At 61.5% G+C, this 24,362-nt stretch overlaps 1 protein-coding gene across 2 annotated transcripts in view; it reads left to right on the top strand.

The window, feature by feature from the left end:
• The first annotated feature begins 286 nt into the window (after positions 1-286).
• Positions 287-24,362, top strand: part of GSE1 (Gse1 coiled-coil protein) — a 98,823-nt gene continuing 74,747 nt past the window's right edge. For both annotated transcript variants that reach the window (XM_041400614.1, XM_041400615.1), the window contains exon 1: positions 287-2,151. In XM_041400614.1, the coding sequence (XP_041256548.1) occupies positions 601-2,151 (1,551 nt within the window). In that variant the 5' untranslated portion in view covers positions 287-600. The remainder of the gene's footprint in view (positions 2,152-24,362) is intronic.

Raw genomic sequence — 24,362 nt, 5'->3', positions numbered from 1 at the left:
TCCGCTGCGCTCCGCGCCGGGCTGGCGGCGGGCGGGGGGTGGCAGCGGCTCGTTCCTCCCTCCGGGCCCCCCCGGGCGGGCAGGTCGCGGCGGGGGGGGCCGGGGAGGAGCCGGGCCGGGGGCGCCGGGGCCGGGAGGCGGCCGGCAGCCGCCCTTCCTCCGCGCCGCCGGCGGGACCCAAACTTTCGCACCGAACTTTTATCCCGGGTTTATTTTTGTTGCTGTTCGTGGATATTTTGTTGCCGTGCGGAGCTTTTTTTTTTTTTTTTTTTTTTTTTTTTGATGGCCGCGCTGGCGGCCGGCGAGGCGGCGGCGGCGGCGGCGGGGGGGGGGGGCCCCGGGGCCGCGCAAACCCCGGCTCCCCCGCTCTGCTGCTTCATCTGCGGCGGCGGCATCAGCCGCGGCAAAGAGCTCAAGCTTCAAGTGCGACCCCCCCGCGACCACCGGCCCTTCTTCCCCTTCCTGCAGCACCAGGAGCCGGCGCCCGGAGCCCGCGCCGTCTCGGCGGAGGGCTGCGCCCTGGTCTGCGCTGTCTGCCGCTGCTTCCTGGGCGAGCAGTGGGACTCCTTCGAGCGCAGCCGCACGCCGGTGGAGAAGCGCATGTACTGGCTCAAGCGGCCCCATCAGTGCGAGGCGGCGGCGGCGGCGGCGGCGGCGGGGGGAGCCGGGCTGCGGCGGGGGGCCACGGGCTGGGACCCCGCCGCGCCGCCGCGCCGCGCCGCCGGCCACCCGGAGGAGGAGGAGGAGGAGGAGGAAGAGGAGGAGGAGGAGGAAGGGCCGGCAGCCGGCTCCGAGCTCTCCGAGCTCTCCGACGCCGAGCCCCTGTCGGAGCCCGAGGGGGCGGGCGGCGCGGCGCGGGCCCCCCCGGCGGCGGGGAGCGAGCGGGGGCCCCCCTGCTGCTCCTCGGACAGCGAGATCAACATCACCAGCGAGGAGGAGGAGGAGGAGGAAGGCAGCGAGCGGCCCGCTTGGGCACCGGGCACCGCCTGCTACATCTGCGGCAGCTCCTTGGCACCGGGCGCCCAGCACCGCGTCCACGTGCAGAAGCAGGAGAAGACCTCGCCGGGACCTTTCTTCCCGTTCCTGTGGCTGCACAGCCCCCCGCCGGGCGCCCAGCCGCTGTCCCCCACCGGCAGCACCCTGGTGTGTCCCTGCTGCTTCGCCTCCCTCATGCAGCAGTGGCAAAGCTTCGAGCTGGCCAACGTGCCCGTGCTGCAGCGGCTCTACGTGGTGCCCCTCAGCGCCGGGGCCATGCCCGCCAAGGGCCGCCGAGGGGTGAAGGAGGACGGCACGGGCATCCCGCCGGTGCCCGAGGCGTGCTACCTCTGCGGGGAGGAGTGCGGCAAGGAGGCGAGGCCGGTGGCGGCCAAAATCACCAACGGCAACGCGAAGAGCACCATGCATTTCCCCTTCCTCAGCCTCCTGCCCTGCCCGCCCGGCGCCAAGGGGCTGAACAAGCACTGGGAGGTCAGCAGCTGCCGCAAGTGCTTCGGGGTGCTGCAGGACCTGTGGGCCATGTACAGGGCCTGTCACAACGAGGAGCTCATCTCCTCCGTGCAGAGTTTCCTGGGGAGGTACCACCAGGTCTTCTCCGCTGGTGACCTCGCCGGCCACCCCGCTGTCATCAAGCCCGGTCCCACCTCTGTCTGCTACATCTGCGGGGCCGAGCTGGGAGCTGGCAAAGAGTTCCAGCTCAACGTCAACCCTCCGGGGCGATTTGGGGAGAAGGAGCCCTTTTTCCCCTTCCTGACCGTCTACCCGCCCGCCCCGCGGGCCAGGCCGGCCGACTCCACCGGGCTGGTGGCCACCTGCATCCTGTGCTACCACGACCTGCTGGGACAGTGGCTGCAGCACGAGGGCAGGAACTCCCACCACCCCAGCAGCGCCTGGTCCCGGCAGTACAAGGTGGAGACCTTCGTCTGCTTCTTCTGCCGGCAGGAGAAGAAGCGATGCCTTGGATTAAAAGCGGTTCAAGTGGCCAGGCTCCCCGTCTTCCTCTACACCCTGCGCGTGGCCAACAGCCTGCTGGTGGATGATGGGAAGCAGCTGACCATCGGCGCCTGTGCCGAGTGCGGGGCCGTGGTCCTGGCTGGCAAGAGCATGACCCCGCCAGAGCTGCTGGCAGTGGCACCCCCGTCTCTCCTCCCCAAGGTAAGGCAGCTGGCCCGGACCCCATCCCTCCTTTCCCAGCACTTCCCACCTCTGGAATCCAGGAGGAGTTGGAGCGGTGACATAGATGGATGCTCTTCTTTTGGGTCTGGCTCCTGGGGGAGAATGCTAATGGATGGGGTGCCTTTAGCAATGAACTTTTGGAGCTGTCAAGCTGCGAAGGAACAGATAAAAACCCTTCCAGGAGGTGGGAAGAGCCAAGACCTGTCCTGTTCCAGAAGTGTCTGTGTTGTTGGCAGCTTCGCATGAGGGAGGTGGGAGCCAGGACAGAGGAAATCCCAATCCTGTCCTGCTTGCCATTGAGGGTGCTCAGAGGTGCCAGGGAGGGCTGCCTGACCTCCCTTCCATGGGAGCATCCTTGGGAAGCTGGAAGGAGCTCATGGGCTCTGTAGGAAACTTCCCAACTTATCCCCAGTTCTACAAGGTGCCTTAATGATGGGATTTCCCTTGGAGAAGCCCCAATTCTTCCCAGAGCTGATGGGTGAGCACAGGGCTGGGTTCCCCCCACCTGTGCTGCTCTGCTTATCCTGCAGTGAGGGCTCCCCAAAAGCCCTGCAACCCTGAAGGGTGTCACGGGTGTCATCGCCCAGGTGCTGCCAGATTCCCCAGTTGCTCCTTTCTGTGGCTCCCCCTGGGGTTACACAGGTTGCTTTGAGGGCATCACGTCAAAAGCACATGGCAGAGCCAAAGTTTATTCCTCCCAAGCTTGTCTTTCTCGTGGGATGGGAAAATAACGGCTTTTACTCCCAAATTTCCAGCTTGTGGGAGCTCTCCAGAGCCGCTGCTCTGTATCACCAAACCAGGCCCCAGGCTGGGCTCTGTCAAATGCCAACATCCCAAATCCCCGAGGTCATTTTCAAAGCCTTTCAGCTCCATCCAGAGCCAGAACCCTGTGGCTCTCTGAGGCACTGGAGTTTTCTTTAGAAATGTAAACCAGTCCTTCCAAGACAGCGCTCCTTTTCTCTCCCATCACTCTCCCTTGGCTGCTTACAGATATAATTTACCATTCAGCTGGCTCCTGACCTGGGGGGGACACTGCTTGGAAAGCCACCAGGCAGGAGCTGCATTCACCTGGAGGGTGCCAGGATGGCACAGGAGGTTGGGTTGGCACCGGTGCTGGGAATCCTCTGGAAGCTGTTGCTTTTGGGAGGTTTCCCCCCCGGGTCTGTCAGCTTGAGCTGGATGGTCCTGATGTAATTTTGGGTCATTTGTGGATGCATTTTCATGGTTGCTGGGTAGGTTGTGATGCCCACGTGGTCTGGTGGCATTTGCAAGGTGCTGGTGGCCATGGAGGACTTGGGAATCAGGTGAACAACCCATGGTGCTGGAGTGCTGAGAGGGGCATCACCTGCATGTCCCCAGCTGGTTTTTCAGGCCTCTGACCCTTCAGTGTCCCCAGGCCACCTCATGGGGACATTATGAACAGCACTTCTGCTCCAGCATGGGTGGGTGCTCTGGGTGTTTCCCGTGGGGTTCCTCAGTGACCCCCCCAGTCCCAGCGTTTTTTGGGCATGCCAGTCCTCATCCCCACTGGCCCCAATCCCAAACTCCCAGGAGGACGCAGAGTGTGTCCCCAGGAAGGGACACTATTGAGTTCCTCCTCTTGTTCCCAGGTTTGCTAATGAGCAAATTAAGGGGCTGCTGCAGGGGGCTGGTGGCAGGAGGCACAGCAGAGCTGCCTGGGGACATGGTGGCCAGGCTCTGCCCTGTCCTGGTGGGGACTCTGGCTGGCCAGAAGGTCCTGGCACATTTTCCCTCCCTGTCTCCACATGCTTTCCAGCAGGCTGAGACCTCACAGATGTCAAGGTTATTTAAAACACGGCTTAATGCTTGGGTAGGGCACTTGGTTAATTTAGCTGTACCCTTGTCCAGCCATGCTTGCTGCTGAAAGTCACCCCAGATGAGCCTTTCACTCTTGTGTGACACCCAGGTCCCCGTTCTGCAGGGAATGAACCTGAGCAATTACAATCATCTCCCCAGTTCTCCTTTCAGCTCTTCAACTTCACTTTTGGACTGCACTTGCTTTTTTGCATCCCCTGCACACGGCTGGGGTGTGCTGCTGTGTGTGGTTGACACAAAGCCCTCAAGGCTTGAGGTCAAATACCCCAAAAGCCACCAGACACCCCCACCCGTCCCTCTTTTAGCAGGGCAGCAAGGGCAGGGTGGGGGCTGAGGTCCTCTCTGTGGAGGTGCTGGTGAGGGACCCCCACATCTGAGGCTTGTCAGGAGGGAGGAGCCACCGAGATTTTGGATGGGTGGTGCCTCTGCTGCTGGTTGGGTGGTGGGGAGCAGCGGAACAAGCGATGCTCTGTGGAGGTGTCTGAGGTTCTCCCTGCTGCAGGAGGATCTCCTGGAGGTGAGCTCTGCAGAACCCTGCTGTGGTTTGCCCCTGTGGGGCGGGTTTGGGTTGTTCCCTCCAAGACAAAAAGGCAGTGCTGGGTGTAAAAGGACATCTGGATTGGGCAGCCTTTGGCTTGTCACCCTTGGTCCCCAGGTGTGCGCTGGGAAAATGGATTTTCTGTCCAGCTGTGCCCCTTACAGGGGGAAGCTGTGTAGACCAAGGCACTTATTGGTGTAGGGCTCTGATTTTGGGGTATCCAGGTGGGATTTCTCCCCCTGCTGATCTGCCTGTGCATCCCACTGGGATGTGCCTCCACCCCAGGAGGAGCTGGTTCCTCGAGCAGCCGCTGCTGGGAGCCATGGCTTTGAATAAACCACAAAATGCCCAGATTTGGTTGCTTCCCAGAGGTGACAGTGACCAGTTCCTGGCTGGCAGTGCCCTCTCAAGTCACCCCCAGGCTCTCCAGCCCTCTCCACAGGGGTGAGGTGATGCATTCCCAGCTCAAGGGCTGCTTGTCCTCAGCCTGTCTGGCGTTCTCAGTGTCCTGTGCTCACCAGGAAAAGCTTCCCCTGTCCTCCAACTCTTCCCATCCTCACCTTCCACTGCTCTCTCTGCACTCATGTGCCTGCAAAAGTGACTCCTCTTGAGGTTTTCTGGTTTTTTTTCCCTTTAAATGCAACTTTTTGGAAATACTTCCATGTGTCTGGAAAGCTTTCAAATCCTACCATAACTCAAGCACAGCTGTTGAGGACAACCAAGTGATCAGGCCCAGCCCACAGGAGTTCATGACCAGCAGGTCCTTGTCACCTGATGTCCTATGACAAGGTGACCCACTCAGTGGCTGAGGGAAGCCTCTGGATCTTGTCTGTGTGGATTTCAGGAATTAGGCTTTGGCAGCGTTTTCCAAGTGTTTCCCTGGAGAAACTGGCTGCTCATGGCTTGGATGGGTTGCTGTTCCGTGGGTAAAAAACTGTCTGGATGCTGGGCCTGGAGGGTGGCAGGGAATGGGGACATGTCCAGCTGGTGGCTGGTCAGCAGTGGTGGGCCCAGGGCTCAGCACTGGGGCAGCAGAGCTGGGAAGGGGCTGGAGCACCAGGAGAGGCTGAGGGAGCTGGGAAGGGGCTCAGCCTGGAGAAAAGGAGGCTCAGGGGGGACCTTGTGGCTCTGAACAACTCCTGACAGGAGGGGACAGCCGGGGGGACAGGCTCTGCTCCAGGGAACAGGGACAGGAGGAGAGGGAACAGCATCAGGCTGGACCAGGGCAGGCTCAGGGTGGATATTAAGGAAAATTTCTCCACTGAAAGGGTCACCAAGCTCTGGCACAGCTGCCCAGAGCAGTCGTGGAGTCGCCATTCCTTGGGGGATTTAAAAAAATGTGGCACTTGGGGACATGGTCACTGGTGGCCTTGGCAGGGCTGGGGGAACAGTTGGACTCAATGATCTTGGAGGGCTTTTCCAGCCCACACAAACCTGTGGTTCTGTGTCCTTTGGGGTTGGCATGGAGCTCCTGGGGAGCAGCTGGACCTCCCTGCCGCTCCCAGCCTTGTCCTCAGCCCGGTTTCTGGGAATCACGTGGTGTTTTCCATGCCCCATTCCCACTTTTCAGAGCACACCTGGGGCTGGTGGTGTGGGGCTGTGCCTGACAGGGCACGGTCAGACCCCAGGGGCTGAGTTCACTGTATTTACTAATTGCCAGCAGTGCTGTTGGCTCAGCTGGGGATTTGGCCCCTGCTGCAGGTTCCCAGCTCCAAAGGTCATGGCTGCATTTCCAAATCACTGCGTCGAGCTGACAGCTGTTGGTGGGCACTTTCCTTTTGGCTTTCGAAAAGGCTTTTGGGCAAAAATCAAAGAGTTCTTGTGTTCTCCACTAAACCTTGTCCCACTGATGCTGAGCGGCAGCCAAAGCTCCTGGATGCCAGAAAAACAAACCCAGAAGGCAGGGAGTGATGCCTGAGCCCTCCTCCTGCATTGCACCAGGCCAAATTATGGGATATTTGGGTGCACTGCAGCATGAGAATTAAGAGACCTGTGTAGGAAGAGCCCCAGGCACCTCTGCCTTCTTTGCATCTTTTATGGATTTTGAAGGAAATCAAAAACCTTCTGGCCACTGGCAGTGTTTTGGGGGGTGGTGCTTTTTTGGCCAAGCTGGTGGCACCTCTGTGTGGGCTCCAGCAGGGTGGCACAGGCTGCATTTGGCTTCTCCTCATCCCTTAAAAAAGGAGCAGAGCTGGTCTTACCTCAGTCTTTTGGCTTCCAGCTTGGGTTGGTTTTGGTGGTTGTTACCTGTGCTTGTGGCAATTTTTTGCCATCACGAATTCCAGCAGATCCAGAGCAGAATTTTAGCCAACTTCACTGGGATAAACCTGTTCAGTTTGCAGCATGTGAAGTTGTTTTTAGTGAGGCCTACGCTGCCTTTCAGCAAAGCAGCTGCTGCAGCCAGCACCGACCCGGGCTGGCATTTTCAGATGAGATCTCAATCCCAGCATGGAGGTGGCAATATAATCATGATATGACTTCATGTCTCGGGGCACGGCCTCCCTGGGGATCGTGTTCCCAGATGGCAAACAAAGAAACAAGACGGGGAAAATGCGCCCTGGGCTTTCTCCCACCGCGGAGGTCAGGGCTGCTCTGCTGTGTGGGAACTCGCACCTGGCTGTCCCTCCTCATCCTCACCTGACACTGAGCCTGTGTCAGTCACCCCCTGGGGTGGTGGGCTTTCCAGCTGGGGGTGTTTGTCCTTCAGCCACGCTGTGGGGAGCAGCACAGGGGTCTTTGCTTTGGCTGGGCTGACCTTGCTGGACCAGCTGTCCGAAATTCGAGGGCTCCCGCGCCGCTGCCAGCGCCGTGTCCTGCAGACCTTGTGCTGACTCCACAGCTCACCAGCTGGCTGCTATATATTTATTTTTCACCCTGCCCTCCCTGCTCTTTGCTTTTTCCCTGCCTTTCCCCAAAGCAGCTGCGCTGCAGGACTGGCAGCTCGAGCAGGCACCTGCCAAAAATGCTGGTCTGACTGTGCTGCACCCCCCAAAACACCCCCTGTGGGCACCCTGGGGAGAGGGACCGGCTCCACTCTCACCCCAGGCAGTGAAAATGCTTTTGCAACCTCTGGAGCATCCTCTGGAGTCGCAGCCAAGTCGGGAGATGGGGTAAAGGGTCGGCTGGCCGGCTCTGGCTGCTGCAGCTGGACAGATGTTCTGTCCAGACACTTGGCCTTGCTCAGCCGTCCGGGAAGCTCGGTCACAGAGGGCAGCCTGGGATGCTCTTGGGCTGCTTCCCAGCCAGCAGGGACTTCCCTGCACGGCAGCGTGGGTGCCTGGTTTTCCAAGTACATCAGGAATGACAGGAATTGGCTTTTCACCCCTCAAGATACCAGCTGGGTCCTGTCCTGATGCTCCTGTCACTGTCCTTGAGTGGCAAGGAGGCATCTCCATCTCCTGAGCAGGTTTTGGGGACCCATGAGGTTTTGGGGCACCGGGCACAGCTGGTTTGCCAGGAGCCTCTTTGCACCTCTCTTAGATCTGTTCCCACGCTGATTTTTGGGGTGGGGAGGGCTCCCTGGTGGCACCTTTGGCTCCTTTTTTGGGCAGCACCTGGCCAGATGTTCCTTCCTGCAGAGAAAGGCCTGTACCACATGATGCCATCCTGGCCTGGAAGGAATGGCATGGAAATGTCCCTCTGGTGTGCTGAGGAGACACTGCCCTCCTCGGGGACCGCCAGGGTGGGAACTTGGGTACAAATCCAGGGAGACGGCGAGGCAGGGGCACCCCGGGAGCCGGGGCAGGAGCCCGGCTGGCGGTGGCAGCCTCCCAGCCACGCCGGGCTCTCTTCCGCTGGGAGCAGCTGGCGGCGGGAGCCTTTCCAGCAGCACGATTCCCCCGGGCCCCGTCCCAGGGCTGTGACAGCCCCGGGTCCCCACGGCCAAGGCGGGTGGCAGCGGTGCCTCGGGCGTGCCTTGGCTCCTGGCGGTGGCACGCGCCGGCCGCGCCGTGGGGACCGCGGGGCCGCTCCTGAGCCAAAGGCATCGCTCCCGGCTATCCCAGCCTGGTTGCCCTCCCTGGGCCTTGTGGAGGGTGCCGGAGCCCCGGTGCCAGCCCGGGCTGCTGCGGGCAGGTCGTGGTTTGCTCCCGGTGCCGGGTGAGCAGCTGCCGCGGCCTCTCCCCGGCGCACGCGAGCCGAGCCGTGCCCTGGCTGGATAAACAGCCTCGTGCAGCTGCTCTGGCTGCTGTGTGACTCCTTTTCCCTGCTGGATCTTCGGTAGCAGGGCAGGGATGAAGGGGATGGCTCCAGGGTGGATTTTTGGCTGGGCTGGGAGAAGGGTGACGTTACCTGGGTGCGCTCTGCAGCCTGGCGTGGGTATGACGCTGCTTCTCCCTCTTTGCTTTCCTTCTTTTCCTCCCCCCCTTCCACGTTAGCACAAGTGCTGCCGGGCTTTAGTAGCTCTCGGGAGACTGAAGTCATCTGTTTACCCATGGAGCCGACGTGCTTGGAGCAGCAGCTGCCCCGGCTTTCCCTCTCCAACCTGCAGGAGAGGTGCCTGTGCCGAGCGTGCCGTGACCTGCACTGGGGCAGAGCGAGCCTGTGGCTGCTCTGGGCTATCTCACAGTCCACCCATCCCACCCCATCCCATCCCATCCCATCATGGGGCTGGGGTGTCCGTGCTGTGGTGGTGCAGGTGTAGGAGCTCCCTCCATCCAGAGAACTCCCAAAATGACGTGTTTTGGTGGCTGTATCCGAGCACTGGTGCTGGATGGGCCATTCCTGGTGGCACAAGGACCTGCTGCAGGATTTACCCAAGGCTATCCCACTCCAGCATTGCCTGCCCTGGTATCCTGGCAGAGCCAGGTCTTGGCAGGGGTGAGCTGCTGGGTTTTGGGGCTGGTTTTGGCCAGGAATGCATGGGGAGGGTTCTGGCACCCCCATGAAGAATGTGAAGAGGACAGGAGGGCTTGGAAGGGACTGGTTTGCTCTCTCCTATTTTGAATTTTTTTCTTCCACTTTAGATCTGAAGCAAGGCTGAGACCCAGCTGGGATGGGAGGGAAGGTCCTGATGGGAGAGGGGTGGTGGCCACCCCGCAGCCAGGGGTATCCCCCCTTGCTTTGGGATGGACAGCTGCCTTCCCTGCCCAAAGGCAGGAGCCTGGACTGCTCCCAGGGCTGTTCCTGGCATGCTGTCGCCCAGCGTGTCCCCAGCACCTGCTGTTTTGGGGCTGGTGATCCCTGTTGTGGGTGCCCATCCCTGCAGGATGTGCATCCTATGGCCACAACTGCCACAACCCCGTGCAGGTGGAGCTTTCCCAGCTGACCCTCCAAAATGGTTTTAATTGCCCTCCCCAGCTTTGCCCCTCCTTGGAAATGGGAGTGCATCATCTGATGGATCTGAGGGGCCACCAGCAGCCACCTCTGTCCCTGGGGACACCAGGGAGGGACCTTGGAGCCGGGAACATTTTGGTGACAGCCAGGACGTTGGGCTCTCACTCAGTGTTTTGCAGCCACGGTGGGACAGACAGACCTGGGAGGGAGGGACAGACAGACAGCTGAGGGTGTGGGGCACACAGCAAATTGCCACCATCCTCTTCCAGCACGTTTCTGCAAAGGGGCTGACTTCAGTGGGCCGTGAAGCTTTACATCGAGTGATGATCAAGTGCTGATGATTCCAGTTATTATCCTGGCCAGGAATAAGTGTATATTTATATATATATAAATATATGCATGGATATATGGATGGATGTCTCCTGCCCTCCTCCTTGTCCTCTCTGCCAAACCAGCCACATTTTCTCCTCCCCGTCTCTCCCCCCGGCTGTGGGAGCAGGCAGCAGGAGTTATCCCGGAGTGAAAACACTGCAGACAAGGCCTTTCAGTTCTCCCTGGAGGCAGCGCTGCCAAGGTCAACCTGCTGTGGGGACAGGGCTGGCTTGTCCCTGCTGGCCCCGCTCTTGGTGCTGGCTTGTCCCTGCTGGCCCTGCTCTTGGTGCTGGTGGCACCCCAGGGCTGTCCTGGCTATTCCCAGTGAGGGCTCAGCGGGTGTCCCGGCTGTTCCCGGTGTGGCACCCTGGGGCTGTCCTGGCAGTTCCTGGTGTGGGGCTCCAGGGCTGTCCTGGCTGTTCCTGGTGTGGCTCCCCAGTGTGTCCCAGTTGTTCCCGGTGTGGCACCCCAGTGTGTCCCGGTTGTTCCCACTGTGCCACCCTGTTGTGTCCCAGTTGTTCCCGGTGTGGCTCCCCAGTGTGTTCTGGCTGTTCCCGGTGTGTCCGGTGTGTCCCAGCTGTTCCTGGTGTATGACCCTGGTGTGTCCCAGCTGTTCCCGGTGTGCCACCGCGGTGTGTTCCGGCTGTTCCCAGTGTGGCACCCTGGGGCTGTCCCGGTTGTTCCCAGTGTGGCACCCCAGGGGTGTTGTGGTTGTCCCCACTGTGCCACCCCGGTGTGTCCCGGTTGTTCCCGGTGTGGCTCCCCAGTGTGTTCTGGCTGTTCCCGGTGTGGCACCCCGGTGTGTCCCGGTTGTTCCCGGTGTGCCACCGCGGTGTGTCCCGGTTGTTCCCGGTGTGGCACCCCGGTGTGTCCCGGTTGTTCCTGGTGTGCCACCCCGGTGTGTCCCGGCTGTTCCCGGTGTGGCACCCTGGGGCTGTCCTGGCAGTTCCTGGTGTGGGGCTCCAGGGCTGTCCTGGCTGTTCCTGGTGTGGCTCCCCAGTGTGTCCCAGTTGTTCCCGGTGTGGCACCCCAGTGTGTCCCGGCTATTCCCGGTGTGGGGCTCCCAGGGCTCGGGGGGAGCCGGCTCTGCTGCCTGCAGACACAGTCCAGATGCTCCGGCTGCGGCGTCTCTGGAGGGGGAGATGAATTCGCTCCTGCCGTCTTCTGTTTTCAGTCCAGAACATCTGCACAGTAACTGGGAAATCTGGGCTTTCTCCTGCTTCTCAGCCAGGTCCTGTCAGCCCTTTCCTCTTCCAAAAAGGGGTTTGGTGGTTGTTTTTTTTTTTTTCCCTCCCCTTCCCGCTATTGCTTGTGCTGTGTAACCTGCTCCCTGCTGTGCATCCTGTCAGGGCTCTGCTGGGATTTTACTCCGGCAGGAGCATTTGGAGGGACCTCCCCAACTCACCGAGCTCAGGGATGTGGACCCCCAGGAGCAGATTTTCCTGTGGGGCTGTTCTCTTGTGGCACAGGGATCACCCAAGCTGCTGTATCACTCATTCCAGTTTTTTTCCCCTCGCTGATCTCCCCGTTCTCATGCTCATCCTGGAGTCCGGGTGCTGCATGCTGAGTGCTTGGGGCTGGACAACCCCTCCCAAAAGCTGGCACTGGGAAGCATTTGAGGCTGCAGGGTGGCCCCCACCCTGCTCCCTGTTCTTTCCAGCAGTGAGTGGCTTGGCCAGGCTGGCCCTGGGCTGGCCAGGACAGCTCTTGGCTTGGCAGTATCCCACAGGGGTGAGGTTTGTTCCGCAGCCGCTGGCTCGGGCTCCTGGCACGGCTCTGGTGGGTGCTGGGCACCTCCTTTTCCTTGCTGCTGCTTCCACCATGCCGTGGGGACCCTCAGGGAGCATCACCCCAATAACTGAGGCCCTGGAGGAGGAATAAATCCTGCTGTCATGTTCTTCCCTCCTTTCCTTGCACAGTCTGTGCTCTCACCCTGACCTTCCCCACCGGAGCTGCTGGGGTCCAGTGAGCCCAAATCGGGCTCCATCCTTTATCCACCCTGCTCCTTCTCCTTCATTCACACCGATCTCCTGCCTCTTTGCTCATCTTGTAGTCCCTTTGCTGTGTTTTGCCCCACCCCTTGCTGCCCTAGTTCTGGCTGTGCTGGCGCTGTGCCCGGTGCCCTCTGCTCGGAGCGGAAGGAAGGGCTCCAGGGAAGGATGGCAACGTCGGGGAGATGCCAGCAGGGGTTTGTCCTTGGCTGGGACAGGGGACTGACCCCCTCAGAGGGGCTTTGGGGCCATGGATATCGTGGGTGCTGCTCCCCCAGTCGAGCAGGGGTTTTGCAGGACACAAGAGACAGTGGAGGAGGGAGATGCCACCTCTCTTTTCGCACTTTGGGGACCTTGGGACAAAATGCAAGCGGTGCTGCTCCCCCTCGGTCTCCCTGCTCCTAGAGGAGTGGGGAAACCCTCAGGATGAGATGATTTTGGGTGGCCTTGAGGGGCCAGCAGGCTGCCTGGGGGGCTGGCTGGGCAGGGTGGCAACGAGCTCAGCATCCCCAGGCACCTGGAGGTGACGTGTGTGCCCGGTGTCCCTGTCCTGGGGACAGCCACACAGCTCTGGCCTCGCAGCTGCTATTTCTGGCCAGCCCGTGGCCTCTGCACCGCAGCCACCACCGCCGGGGCCAGCAGCTGCTGCCCTTTCCCTTCCCATCCCCTCAGAGCCGTGGGATGGATGGAGACAGGATGAGGAATCCCCCCAGCGTGGGCAGCAGCTCAATCCCTCTTGGGATCTTCCCCGCAGCCCCGTTTTCCTCCCGTTTAAACCCGGGACGTGTCTGTGTTCGGTGGGCGGCTGTAAAAATAGCACTTGGTTTGAGTTAGGAGGGTGGCGGGGAAGGGCCGGGAGGGGGCCGGGGTGCAGGGGGAGGTCCGGTTTCTCCCTTTCCTGGAGGAATTAGGGAGGCCACATGCTGCCAGGAGTGTTTGGCTGGTAGAGGCAAGCGGAGGCTCCGAGGAGGCGAGCAGGCGTCCGCACAGATGGAAATTTGATCACCCACGGCTCAACAGATTGTTTGATTTATTTTAAAATCAAGCAGATGGCTGCAACAGGAGTTTGTTTAAGTTCAGCTCCGAGCTGGGCCAACGGCCAGGATACTCGGGGGTAGGCGTGCCAAAAAATGTTCAATGACTTTGGTCATCACCCACCTCTCCTCCTCCTCCTCCCTCGCCTCGCTCCAGCGCACACACCCCGCTCCCCTCTTATCGCATCCTCGCCTTCATCTCTTGGCTCCTGCACCTCGCTTTGTCTCTCCCGGCGGGCGCAGCCTTGCCCTCCGCTTTTCCTCCCCTTCCACGAGCTCCAGAGGGTTTAACTCTTCCCCAGCCATCCCCTCTGCTGCCCTGGTTCCCTTCTGCTGGAGGGGTGCACTGGGGGTTGTCCCCCGGGGAGAGAGGGAGAACCCCCATCCCTGGACTCTCTCCTCGTGCCTGTCTTCTCTGGGAGCAGTCTGGGGAGAAGGGAGAGCTGTGGGAGCTGGCTGCATGCCCAGAGGATACCCTGACCCATATCCCTCTGTGGTGGGGAGGGGGTGGATGCATCCTGGTGTCCCCCTGCCCTGTCCCAAATTGGTGGCAGCCTGGATGAGTTGGGGTCTCAGCAGTGTGGGACCCCCATGGGGGGTGTGAGGGGTGAGCTGGGCATGGAGCAGAGCCCCTGCTGCAGCCCGTGGTGGCTCTGGATGTGTTCCTGGCTTCGCTGCCATCTGGCCAGCAGGGAAGGGGCTGGAGAAGCCAGTGGGAACAGCCTGGGGTGTGCTAAACTGCTGTAAATGGGATGGGGCCTGCTGTGCTCAGGGCTTTAAATCACCCCGTGCCACCAGGCTGGCACTGCCCGCCGGGGTCTGACCACCCCGGGGTGGCACAGGGTCCCCAGCACGTGTGGCCTCATCCCTCAGCCTGCCAAGGGCCATCTGGGATGCTCTCTGTGGCAGGGAGAAGGAGCTCTCTGCCCCTCCTGGGCGGGGCACTGCCCGCCGGGATCTGACCACCCCGGGGTGGCACAGGATCCCCAGCACGTGTGGCCACGTCCCCTCAGCCTGCCAAGGGCCATCTGGGATGCTCTCTGTGGCAGGGAGAAGGAGCTCTCTGCCCCTCCTGGGCTGAGTGGGTGGGATGCTCCAGGACCACCGGGCATCCTTGGTGGCCTTGGGATATCCCTGTGCCCCACAGCAGCTCCCAGCAGCACGGCAGGTTCAGTGCACCCTCTCCCTGCAGCCTTTCCTGCCAGAGAATTGCCCATTCCCCCATTTTTGGGAGCAGGACTGTGTGATGAGACCTCTCCCCAGCTCTCCTCTCCAGGCAGGGCTGGGGGCTGTGGCTCCTGCAGGGAGCAGGGCGTGGGGCTGGAAGGGGTTAAGGCAGGCAAAGGAAAACAAGAGTGCTGCAGGGCCTGGGTGGCTGACAAGCCAAACAACTGTTTTTGACTCACTGTTGCTGCCTTGCCAAGTGCAATTGCTTCCACATTCCCATCCCCTGGCTGGAGGGGCGCGGGGAGATGTTGGCTTTTTGCGGTCAGGAGGGGAAGGGGGATGCCGGGGGAAGGGCTGGCTCTGCACTGCTTTTTCTCAGCTCTTCTCTCTTTAATTCCCCTCCCTGGCCAGGGGCAGGAAGGGGCAGGGGGTGACGCTGCCAGGGGGGTGATGCTGCCAGGGTCACTCTGCCCAGCTTCTGGTGCAGCATCCCCTCTGCCAGAGTTAAAGGTGGGAGAGGGAATGGGGGGGTAAAATGCACCCCCAGGGTGTCTGTCCTGCCTTTTCCTGCTGTTTGTGTACAGGGAGTGGCTCCTTCTCTGCCAGGGGGTGCTGGTGGGCGTTGGGGGCCAGCAGCACCCTGTCCTGCCTTTTCCTGCTGTTTGTCTGCAGGGAGGAACCTGAAAAGTGGCTCCTTCTCTGTCAGGGGGTGCTGGTGGGCGTTGGGGGCCAGCAGCACCCATTTCCCCCCATCTCCATCCCCTCAAGAGTGGAGCCCCACATCCTCAATGTCCCAATTCCGAGCCTCCCCGGGGGTGGGGAGTGATCCCATTGCTCAGAGATCTGAGTTCTCATGTGGGGCTGGGCCCCCCACCTTGCCTGGGTGGGGGCAAATCTGTCTGCAGGGTTTGGGGGACACACACAACCCCAATAAAATCCCCAGGCCTCCGGGTGCTGGTGCCGTTGTGTTGGAGACAGGAAGAAATAATTCCTTGGAGAAGAGGCTGGGGAGTTACAGGGAAGATTTGAGCTACTCAGGGTCGCTGCTTTGTGGAGTTAATTATCTTCTGAGTCTGGGTTTTTTGGGTGTTTTTTAAGTTGGTAGTTTTTGGTGGGTTTTTTTTTCTCCTTGGGATTATTTCTTGGCAAATGAGGCGTCGTTCTGAAGCACTGAGCTCTGCTCCCTCGGAACTCCTGGCTGCTAAGTGCTGTGGAGGAGATCCTGGTCTTTAAAAAAAAAAAAAAACACACAAAAAAAAAAAAAAAAAAAAACCCACCCTCAAAAAAAGCCCTGCTGCTTTTGCAGTGTGAATATGGGGTCTGGGATAGCTCAGGAAGATTCTGTGCTCCTGGAGCTGTTTCTTTGGGGAAGCTGGAGCAGGAACCTCCTGTGGGCACAGGCAGCACTGGGATGGGCAGGGGAGGACGTGGAATCCTTGGAGGGTACCTGGTCCCTGCAGGGCTGTTTGGGGTCCCCCACAAAGTCCAGCCAGGACTGGGGGTCTGGAGGGAGCCCCCAGCATTTGGGAAGCTGTGGGGGTGCGCTGTGAGCTGACCCTTGGGTGAGGAGGTGGTTTATGGGGCATCTTGTGTGGCAGCTGTTTCCCCATTTGGGATGTTTTGGGGTTGGGACATCGTTCCAGCATCACATTCCCGTCACCCTCCGGCTCCTGGGGCTCTGCTGCTGTCTCCCCCCACTTCGGAGAGGCCATTTCCCCCTCCTGACTGTGGAGAGGGTCTGACTGTGCTGGGACAGCGGGTCTGTGCTGCAGAGGATGGATGGATGCTGTCGGACAAATGGGATGCACACCTGGAGCTGCTCCTGCGGGATCTGACTCCTCCTGCTGCTGTCCCTGGTTCATCTGCTGTCCCAGGGGAGGGAGGCAGCAGCAGAGCAGGAGCTGGTGGTGCTGGAGGCCAGGATGGAAATCCCTTCTGTTCTGCAGGAACGACCCCCGGAGCTTTCCCCAGAACATCCCAGCATCCACGAGGGATGTGGGATCGCTGGTCTGGTGACGCTGCGCCGCTGGCACAGACACACCATCCATCCTCCCACCTTCAGGAGAGCTGCAACCCAACCTCTGCCCCTCTCCTGAGCCCCCACCACCCCGCAGGACCCATCGACGCCACTGCCACCCCGCTGGCACCGCCGGCGTCACCGGTGTCACCAGGGCGAAGCCCCAAACTCCGCGCGCAAACCAAAGGGCCCTCCCAGCCACGAGTGGCAGGGCACGCCGATGTCCCCGATGTCGCACACCTTGTCAGCTCCTAATCCCGACATGAGAAGGCAATTAGGGGCCGGGATCCCCTCGCCGAGGCGGCAGATGGGGCGCAGTGCCGCCGTGGGGCTGCGCTGGGGCTGGGGCCGCCTCTGCCTCCTAATGTGTTTGCAAATCCTCCCCAGCTGAGGGGATTAAAGCCGGCATCTGGCTCGCTTTAGAATATTAAAACAAAGGGAGTTGTAGGCGCCATGATCGGGGGCAGGCGAGGGAGGGAGCGGGGCCGGGGCTGGGGGGGCTGCTGGGAAAGTCTGCAGGAATCCCCCCCCCCTCCTCTCCCAGCCTTTCCGCGAGGTTTTCCCAGCGGAATAAACCCCGCCGTGGGTTTACAGCAGGGCACAGGCGGCAGCAGCCGGGGACCAGGGGGATGCTGGAGGCGGGTGGGCCGCGGGGGTGCTTTTTGGGGGGGCCGAGGGAGGTTTCTCTCCGCTTTTTCCACCCCGTTGCGCTGTTCTGGAAGCGGCAAGAATTCAGGAAGCCGGCGTGCGGCGAGTGCCAAGTCAGGCTGTACCGCAGCCAAGCCCCTGCTTGTTTTCTCGTCTTGCTGGAGCCAGTAAGTGACCTTATTAGCTTAGGGGGCAGCTGCCTTATTAACACACATCTGGCGGCGAGGGGGCCGCATAGGCCCGATATTGTCTCCCTGCCTGCTCCCAGCAGGGCTGGGGGGGCTCCCCCCGTGGCTTCTGCCACCCCTCCCAGTAGCAGGGCTGGCATCCAGGCAGCCCCACTCCCCCCCATCCCCCTGGGAGGGGGTTTGTGCTGGGGGAGGCAGGATTAGGCAGATGGGGTTTGGATTTGTTGGGGATTAATAATTTAAGGTTATAATCTGTGTGGGGTTATAATCTGCAGGGGAGGGAGGGGTGTGGGGTCCCCCGCCAGCCCGTGCTGCTGGCATTCCCATGGAGGCTGCCCCATCTCCCATCTTCCTTGTGGGGCAGGCTCTGCTTTTTGGGGCACAGCATCACCCTGAGGGATGGGATCACTCAGAGGGGCTGGACCACCCATGCAGCATCATCACATCCCTGCCAGCAGCCGGGGTGGGCACTGGGATTTCCTTCTGGATTGGTGTCAGCGTCTCCTGCAGCAAGGAGAGCCTGGAGCATGCCGGCTTCGGGGCTTTTCCAGCACATTTGGCTCTCGAAGCAGGGGGGTTCCCAGGAGGATGGGAGCTGGGAGGCTCCTGCCGTGCCAGCACAGGGAGCTGGGGGCTTTTGGCACGTCCCATCACAGCCAGCCATCATCCAGCCCTGTGCCAGTGTCCCCCCTCACCCAGAGCTGCCCGTTTCCTCTCCCTGGCTGCAGTCAGAGCCAAGCTGGGAGCGCCCTGTGCCACATCCCCGACCTGGCACATCCCGGGGGGCGCCGGGCGCCCGCCCTCCCCTCCACCACACAGGGATGCCCTTTGTCCTTCTTGGCGTGTGGGGGAACTCGGCAGCTCTTGGCTTCTCCCTTCTGTTTTGGAAATTCAAAACATTTGCAGGGCGGCCCACTCGCGCCCTGCCGCCACGGAGAGAGGCACTTGGCTGACTCCTCTGCTTTCCTTGGCTGCTGCTCCCTCCCGCTCACGCTCGGGGGGGGGGGGGGGGGGGGGCTTTTCTCCACCTCCTTACCCCTCTTTTTTTCTCTTTCCCCCCTTTTTTTTTTAATTTTTTTTGGGGGGGGGTTTGTGGGGGGTTTTTTTTTTGTTGTTGTTGTTGGTTTTTTCTTTTTTTTTTTTTTTGGGGGGGGGGTTTCTGTTTTTTTCCCCCGATGCTGTAAGCTTGGAAAAACACCACCAGCCTGCAGGAAGGGCCACCGAGGGGGCCGGGAAGCAGCGCCCAGGGCGAGCGTGCCCGCTGGCCCCTGGCACTGACCTTGCTGTCTGCTGGGAAGGGCGGCCGGAGCAGCCCCGCGCTGCACCAGCGCTAATGAGCTCTGCCTGAGCAGCAGGATTAATTAGCTGCTGGCAGGAGAGAGGGGGGGGCATCCTTCTGTGGGGGCTCCGGTGCCACCGGATCCTGGCACGGCACGGCGCCCAGGGCTGCGGCACTGCCCGTGGTTTTGGGATGCTCCAGGAGGAGATGTGGCTCTTCCTGGAGCAAATTCCATGAGCCAGGAGGGGAGAGGGAATGCCAGTGCTGATCAATCATGCAGGCTCCTGTTCTCTCTATTCCATTCCCCCCCAACCCAAAAAAAAAAAAAAGCCTTGTAGGTTTTTTAATTGATGTTTCTGTGGTGTTGTCCCTGTGGGAATGGGAACCCAGGGTGTGACATGGATGTGTTAAATATGTCCTGTGCAATCTAAAATGACACTACAGGGGACAAAGTGGCAGCTGGCTGGGAGCTGTGTGTGGGCAGTGCCTGGCTGTGTGCTGGGGCTCAGCCCTCACCCCAAAACCCCAAGGGCTCAGGGATGGTCAGGAGTGTGTGCTGGGGACTGTCACCCTCCTGGAGGGTGCCCCCAAGCTGGCTTTTGGTGTCACGTTTCTCTGGGTGGGTTTTCGGGGGGGTGGCTGTGTGCCTCGTCCTGCAGCAGCCCCTCGGTGCCCCTCTCCTCTCTGGAGAAGCACACCCGGGGCAGAGGTGACATCAGGGGGCCCTGCAGAGACAAGCAGGGACACGGTGTTGAGGCCGGGAAGGTCGCGAGGACGCGGAGCTTGAACTTGAATTAGATGGTAATTGCGACGTGCCTAATTACAGGGAAAGAGCAAATCACTCCGGTGCTTCATAAAGTGTCTGACACGGAATAACGAGGATAATTAGCAATCAGACGGGAAGCTGCTGCCCCCCCGGCCCCCCAAAGCCCTGGGGAGCCCCGCTCCCCCTCCCCTCCCGCAGCATCTGCCCCTGCCCGGGGTGGTTTGTCCCCCCCAGCAGGGGACATGTGCCCCCCAGCCCCCCCAGAGCGGCACATTGGCCCAGCAGAGCCACCTGAGCTGGGCTGAGGTGCAGCTGGTGGCCGTGTCCCCTGCCCAGGGGGCTCTGGTGGCTGTGCCGTGTCCCTCCCCAGCTGTGTGTGTGTGTCCAGGTGTCCGTCCCCCCGCGGATCCGTGTCCAGGTGTCTGTCCCCACCCCGTGTCCAGCTGTGCAGCTGGTGCCTGCTGCCAGCAATGCATTAATGCTGCCTGACGCTAGAGCGCACCAGAAGCATGTCGTGACATCCTCCCGGGGACACGGCTCCCAGCAGGGCCACCTGCCCGCGGCCACCCTGCCGTGACCCCGCTGGGGACCCGGGCTGGCCTTGGTGGCCGCAGGGGACGGGAATGGGTCTCAGGGCTGGGGCTGACCGTGCCTGATTGCACTGGGAGGGAGTGGGAAGGGTGGGGAGTTGTGGTACCCCAAAAATCACCCCCTGCCATCCCAACCTGGCTGCTGTCACCCCTGGGGGACCGGGAGGAGGGCAAGGAGTGTCTGGCTCCCAATTAGCTGCACCTTTAATGATGCTGCTGTTGGTTTAGGGAGTGTGTGTCCCCCCCCCAGGGAGGCTGGGTTGTGCTGGGGAGCTGATCCTGAACCTCCTGTCCTCCCATCCCAGCACCCAAAGGCTGAGGAATATCCTCCCTCTGGGCATGAAGGGACCTCCCAGCCCCAAAATGCCCCTGCCTGAGGGGTGCCAGGCTGTTGGGTGACATCACTCCTACTCCTGCTTTCCCTGGAGCCACCTCACTCCTGTCCCCCACCCAACAGCAGCAAGGCCCATCCCTCTGTCCCCTTCCCAGCACCTTCTGGGAATCCCACAGCAGATCCCACCAGGATTTTTGGGCTGGTTTGCCGCTGGTTTATGCAGAGAGGGCTGAGCATGCCGGTGCCACCATGGGGATGACGTTCCTGATGTCCCTGAGTGCTGGGGCAGGGTGGAGATCACACTTGCTCGTCCTCCTACGTGCCTGTCTCCTTCCAGCCTCTCCTGCTGGCTTCTCCTTTTTTGTTTCCCCCTCTTGGAGCAGCTGTTCTCTAATAAGCTGTTAATGATGATACAGTAAGTAGGAGCAGAGAGTCCTGCGGGAGCTGCCACGATTTGTGTAATTGGCCTCAGAGGAGACAGAAGTATCTAATATTTACATGCCGGTATTAGTCCCCTGGGAGCCTGTCTGGGCTGGCACGGGAGGCAGCTCCCAGCCTCAACCTGTCTGCTCCCAGCTGATGGATCCTCGCATCTCCAGTGGGTGGGAACTGCCGGCTGGGAATGGGGGGGATCCCTCCCCAAAAAAAAATAAAAATGCTGGGGATGGCTGAGCATCCCCAGCAAAAGCTGGGGGCTTTTTGCTGGTGTTGAATCACCCCAGGCTCTGCTCAGGGCTGGCCCTGTGGGTGCCCATCACAGCCAGCCATCATCCAGCCCTGTGCCAGTGCCCACCCTCACCCATTTCCTCTCCCTGGCTGCAATCAGAGCCAAGCTGTGCCCTGTGCCACATCCCCGACCTGGCAGCGGGATGTTTGTGGGAGCAGCAGGGCAGGGCTGAGCTTCCAGGGGGGAATTCTGAGGTTTGGGGAGCCCTGTGCTGGGGAGGGGTGGAGGCAGGAGCTGGGCATGTCCCAGGGTGAGTTTCCCAGGGCTTTGACCTGGCTCTTGAGGCACAAACATGTTGCTGAGCTGGCTGGTGCCTGGAGCAAGGAGTGGCAGTAAGAGGGATGCTCACCATGTGGCCACCAAGCGCCCTCTGCCCTGTGCCGGTGGCTGGGGTGGGTCCCTGGGAGCTGTGCTCCTGGAAGGGCAGGTTTGGAAGCAGTGCTGTCACCCAGTGGGCTGGGTGAGCCGTGGGGCTGGGCAGGGACTGCTGAAACTGCCCCTGGTGATGCTGCCTGCAGCCATGAGGCCGGAATGCCAGGGGAAACTGAGGCACGGCTGGGGAAACTGAGGCACAAAGGGCTGAGGAGCAGCCTGCCCACCCTCCTGCCAGCTCTCACCCTATGGGGTGTTGCCCTGGGCTCCATCCTGTGCTGTAGTGTGGACAGGGAGCCACCAGAGCTGTCCCACTTCCCTCGGTACCCCCTGGTGTCCCCGGGGCTCTGAGGCTGTCCCCTCCTGCTGGGGGTCAGTCTCTGGCCAGGATTCCCTCAGCTGAGCTGTTTTGGGATGCTGGGGCCATGCTCACTGCAGTGCTCGTGTTCCTGCACCCCCAATCCTGCAGAGACCCCCCAAAGGAGAGGGTAGGGACTGGCATGGGAGCACCAATGCTGAGCAGTGGGGCCAGGCAGTGGCTACATCCCAATTCCCTGCCTGGAGTGGAAGTTTGGGGGTGCCATGATCCCCCAGCCCATCTCCCAATGCATGCTGGTGTGCTGGAGGGGACCCCAGCCCTGTGGGATTGCCTCCCCAACCTTTTCCACCCAGATTCCCACTCTCCATTGCCTTGGCAACCTCGGAATGGTGGCTCAGCTGCAAGGGGATGTCTCACATCCGTGCTGGGGGTGCCCTCCAGGGAGGGTGAGGGGGATGTGGGGAGCTGATGCAGGTGGCCAGGGGGGTTTTTTGTGGGGTGCCAGGCTGGGCACAGCTGTTCACCCCGCAGAATGAAAGGCACAGTGTTCTCCAAATGTTTTCCAGAAGGCGAGTGGGCAGCTTTGCTTTGGAGGTGGCCTCATCCTGCCCGCTGGGACTGGGCTGGGAGCCACCAGGACCTGGCACCCGGGGTTCCGTGGGGTCTCCAGGGGGCTGTGGTGGGGAATGGCTGCGGGGTGGAGGTCGCTGAGCCCTGGCAGGGCCATCACACCCTGAGCTCGTGGCAGGATGGAGGCGCTTGGCTGGAGCCCCCACGCTGGTGTGGTGGGGTGAGGAGCTGCTGGCTTCTGTTCTTCCCTCCCTGCCTCCTTCCCTCATCCCTCCTGTCATCCCTCCATCCTTCCCTCTGTCCGTCCCTCCCTCCCTCCATCCCTTTTCGGCTGTCCTCCCTGCTCAGGACGTTCCAGCCTCTCTGTCCCTGGCTTCCTGCCAGCCCTTTCCCACACTCCCTAATCCCGGGCTCCAGTCCTGGCTGCGGATGTCCCGGGAGCAGCTGCTTCAATCTCCCCGAGCCAGGGAAACAGCACCTGGCCCTTGACCTCCCGGAGAATCTGGGGGTGGCAGGTTTGGCCTGGGGACAGCAGGGGTGTCCCCAAGTCCCCTGCTGTGTCAGCCACCCCTTGTCCAGGGCAGAACAGATGGATTTATGTTGGCAAGAGGTGCGGGGGGGAGCAGGGCAGCACCCCTGGGTGCTGGCAGGCTCTCGTGGGGCGCAGGGGGGTGTTCACAGCCCCTCACACCCCTGTTCTGAGGGTGTTTGGGGGGGGAGATCCCCCCACCTCCTTCCCTCCCTCCTGCCTGATCTGTTCAATCTGCTAAGCAGGGGAATAGTGCAGCCGCCATCTGTGAGCCTGCCAATAATGGGATTAACTCCTTCCCCTGGCCGGGCCGAGCCTGGCGCTCGTTCTGGCACCCCCTTGCCGGGGTACCCCCTCCTCCCACTGCTGATGGGCCAGGGCTGGCCGGGGACAGCCCCAATTTGCCCTCCCGCAGGTCTGAGCCACCAGCCTGGAATCACCCTCTCCTGCCTCAGTTTCCTCTCTCTTTCCTCCGTGTCCCTCTGCCTCAGTTTCCCCCCTCCTGCCTGTTTTCCCCTCTTCTGCCTCACTAATACCCCATTCTGCCTCAGTTTCCCCTCCTGCCTAGCAGGGTGGATTTGGGGCATTCCAAAGGGCTTCCCTGCGTGGGAGTGGGAACACGGGCAGGGGGAGCACGCTGAGCTGTGCGTGAATCCCTGCGTGTTTGTGGGTCCCGGTCTTTGAGGCAGAGGAATGCAGGATGCGAGCCCACCCCCCTCCCTTCCCCCGGGATGCTGCCCGGGGAGGGATGCAGGGATGCGGGATTCGAGCCCAACCCCCGCGGCGTGCTGCCCGAGGCTGGGGCAGAGGCGACACCGCACGTGGGGGGGTTCAAGGGACCCCCACCCCCAGCGCTGCAGCTCCAAGCCCTTTTGCCGGGGGCGGGATGCCCCCGCTAATCCTCTTAGGCTGCGCCCCGGAGCAGCTGGCGAGGCCGGCCCTGCCGCTGCCCATCCTCCCTCCCAACAGGTGCCCCCCGGCCCCCTCCCCGCCGGGGCTGGGCGGGGGGCTCGGGGCTCCCCGCAGCAGGCAGCCCCCCCCTTCCCCTTCCCCCGGGGCCGGCCCGGGAGCGCTCATTAATTATCTAATCTTCCCTTTATGTTTAATTTACAGCCCCGCGCGGCTCTGGCCATATGCTGCTTTTGTTGTGTCTGGCTCTTTGTTGTGGCAGGCAGCGGGGGCTGGCGAGACCCCCCCCACCCCCGGCAGTGCGTGTGTGTGTGTATGTGTGTGTGTGCGTGTGAGTGTGTGTGTGAGTGTGTGTGAGAGTCCCCCGCCTCTCCCGCCGGCTCGGGATGTGATCGCGCGTGTGCGTGTGCGCGGCGCTGCCTCCTCCCGCTGCCGCCGCCGGGGTCACCGCGCTGCCCGCGCCCCGCACCGCGCCCCGCAGGTACGTGCAGGGCAGGCAGCTGCCTGTGCCCTCCCCTCGGACTGCCCCCCCGCCTTACCTGTGCCCACCGCCCCTACCCCCGGTCTGCAATTCCCTCCTCTCTGCCTGTAGCCCCCTCACACCTGTACCCCTCCATCCCCTCCTACATGCCCCCACTCCCTCCTGTATCCTCCCACCCCGCTATGCCCCCCTCACCTGCCTGTACCCACCCTGTACCCCCAACCCCTGCCGGTTCCCCCCTGGGTGTAT

The sequence above is a fragment of the Onychostruthus taczanowskii genome, unplaced genomic scaffold (genome assembly GCF_017590055.1).
Source record: "Onychostruthus taczanowskii isolate IOZ18803 unplaced genomic scaffold, ASM1759005v1 scaffold18, whole genome shotgun sequence".
Taxonomy (NCBI): Eukaryota; Metazoa; Chordata; class Aves; order Passeriformes; family Passeridae; genus Onychostruthus; species Onychostruthus taczanowskii.
This window is presented reverse-complemented; position numbering and strand designations above follow the sequence as displayed.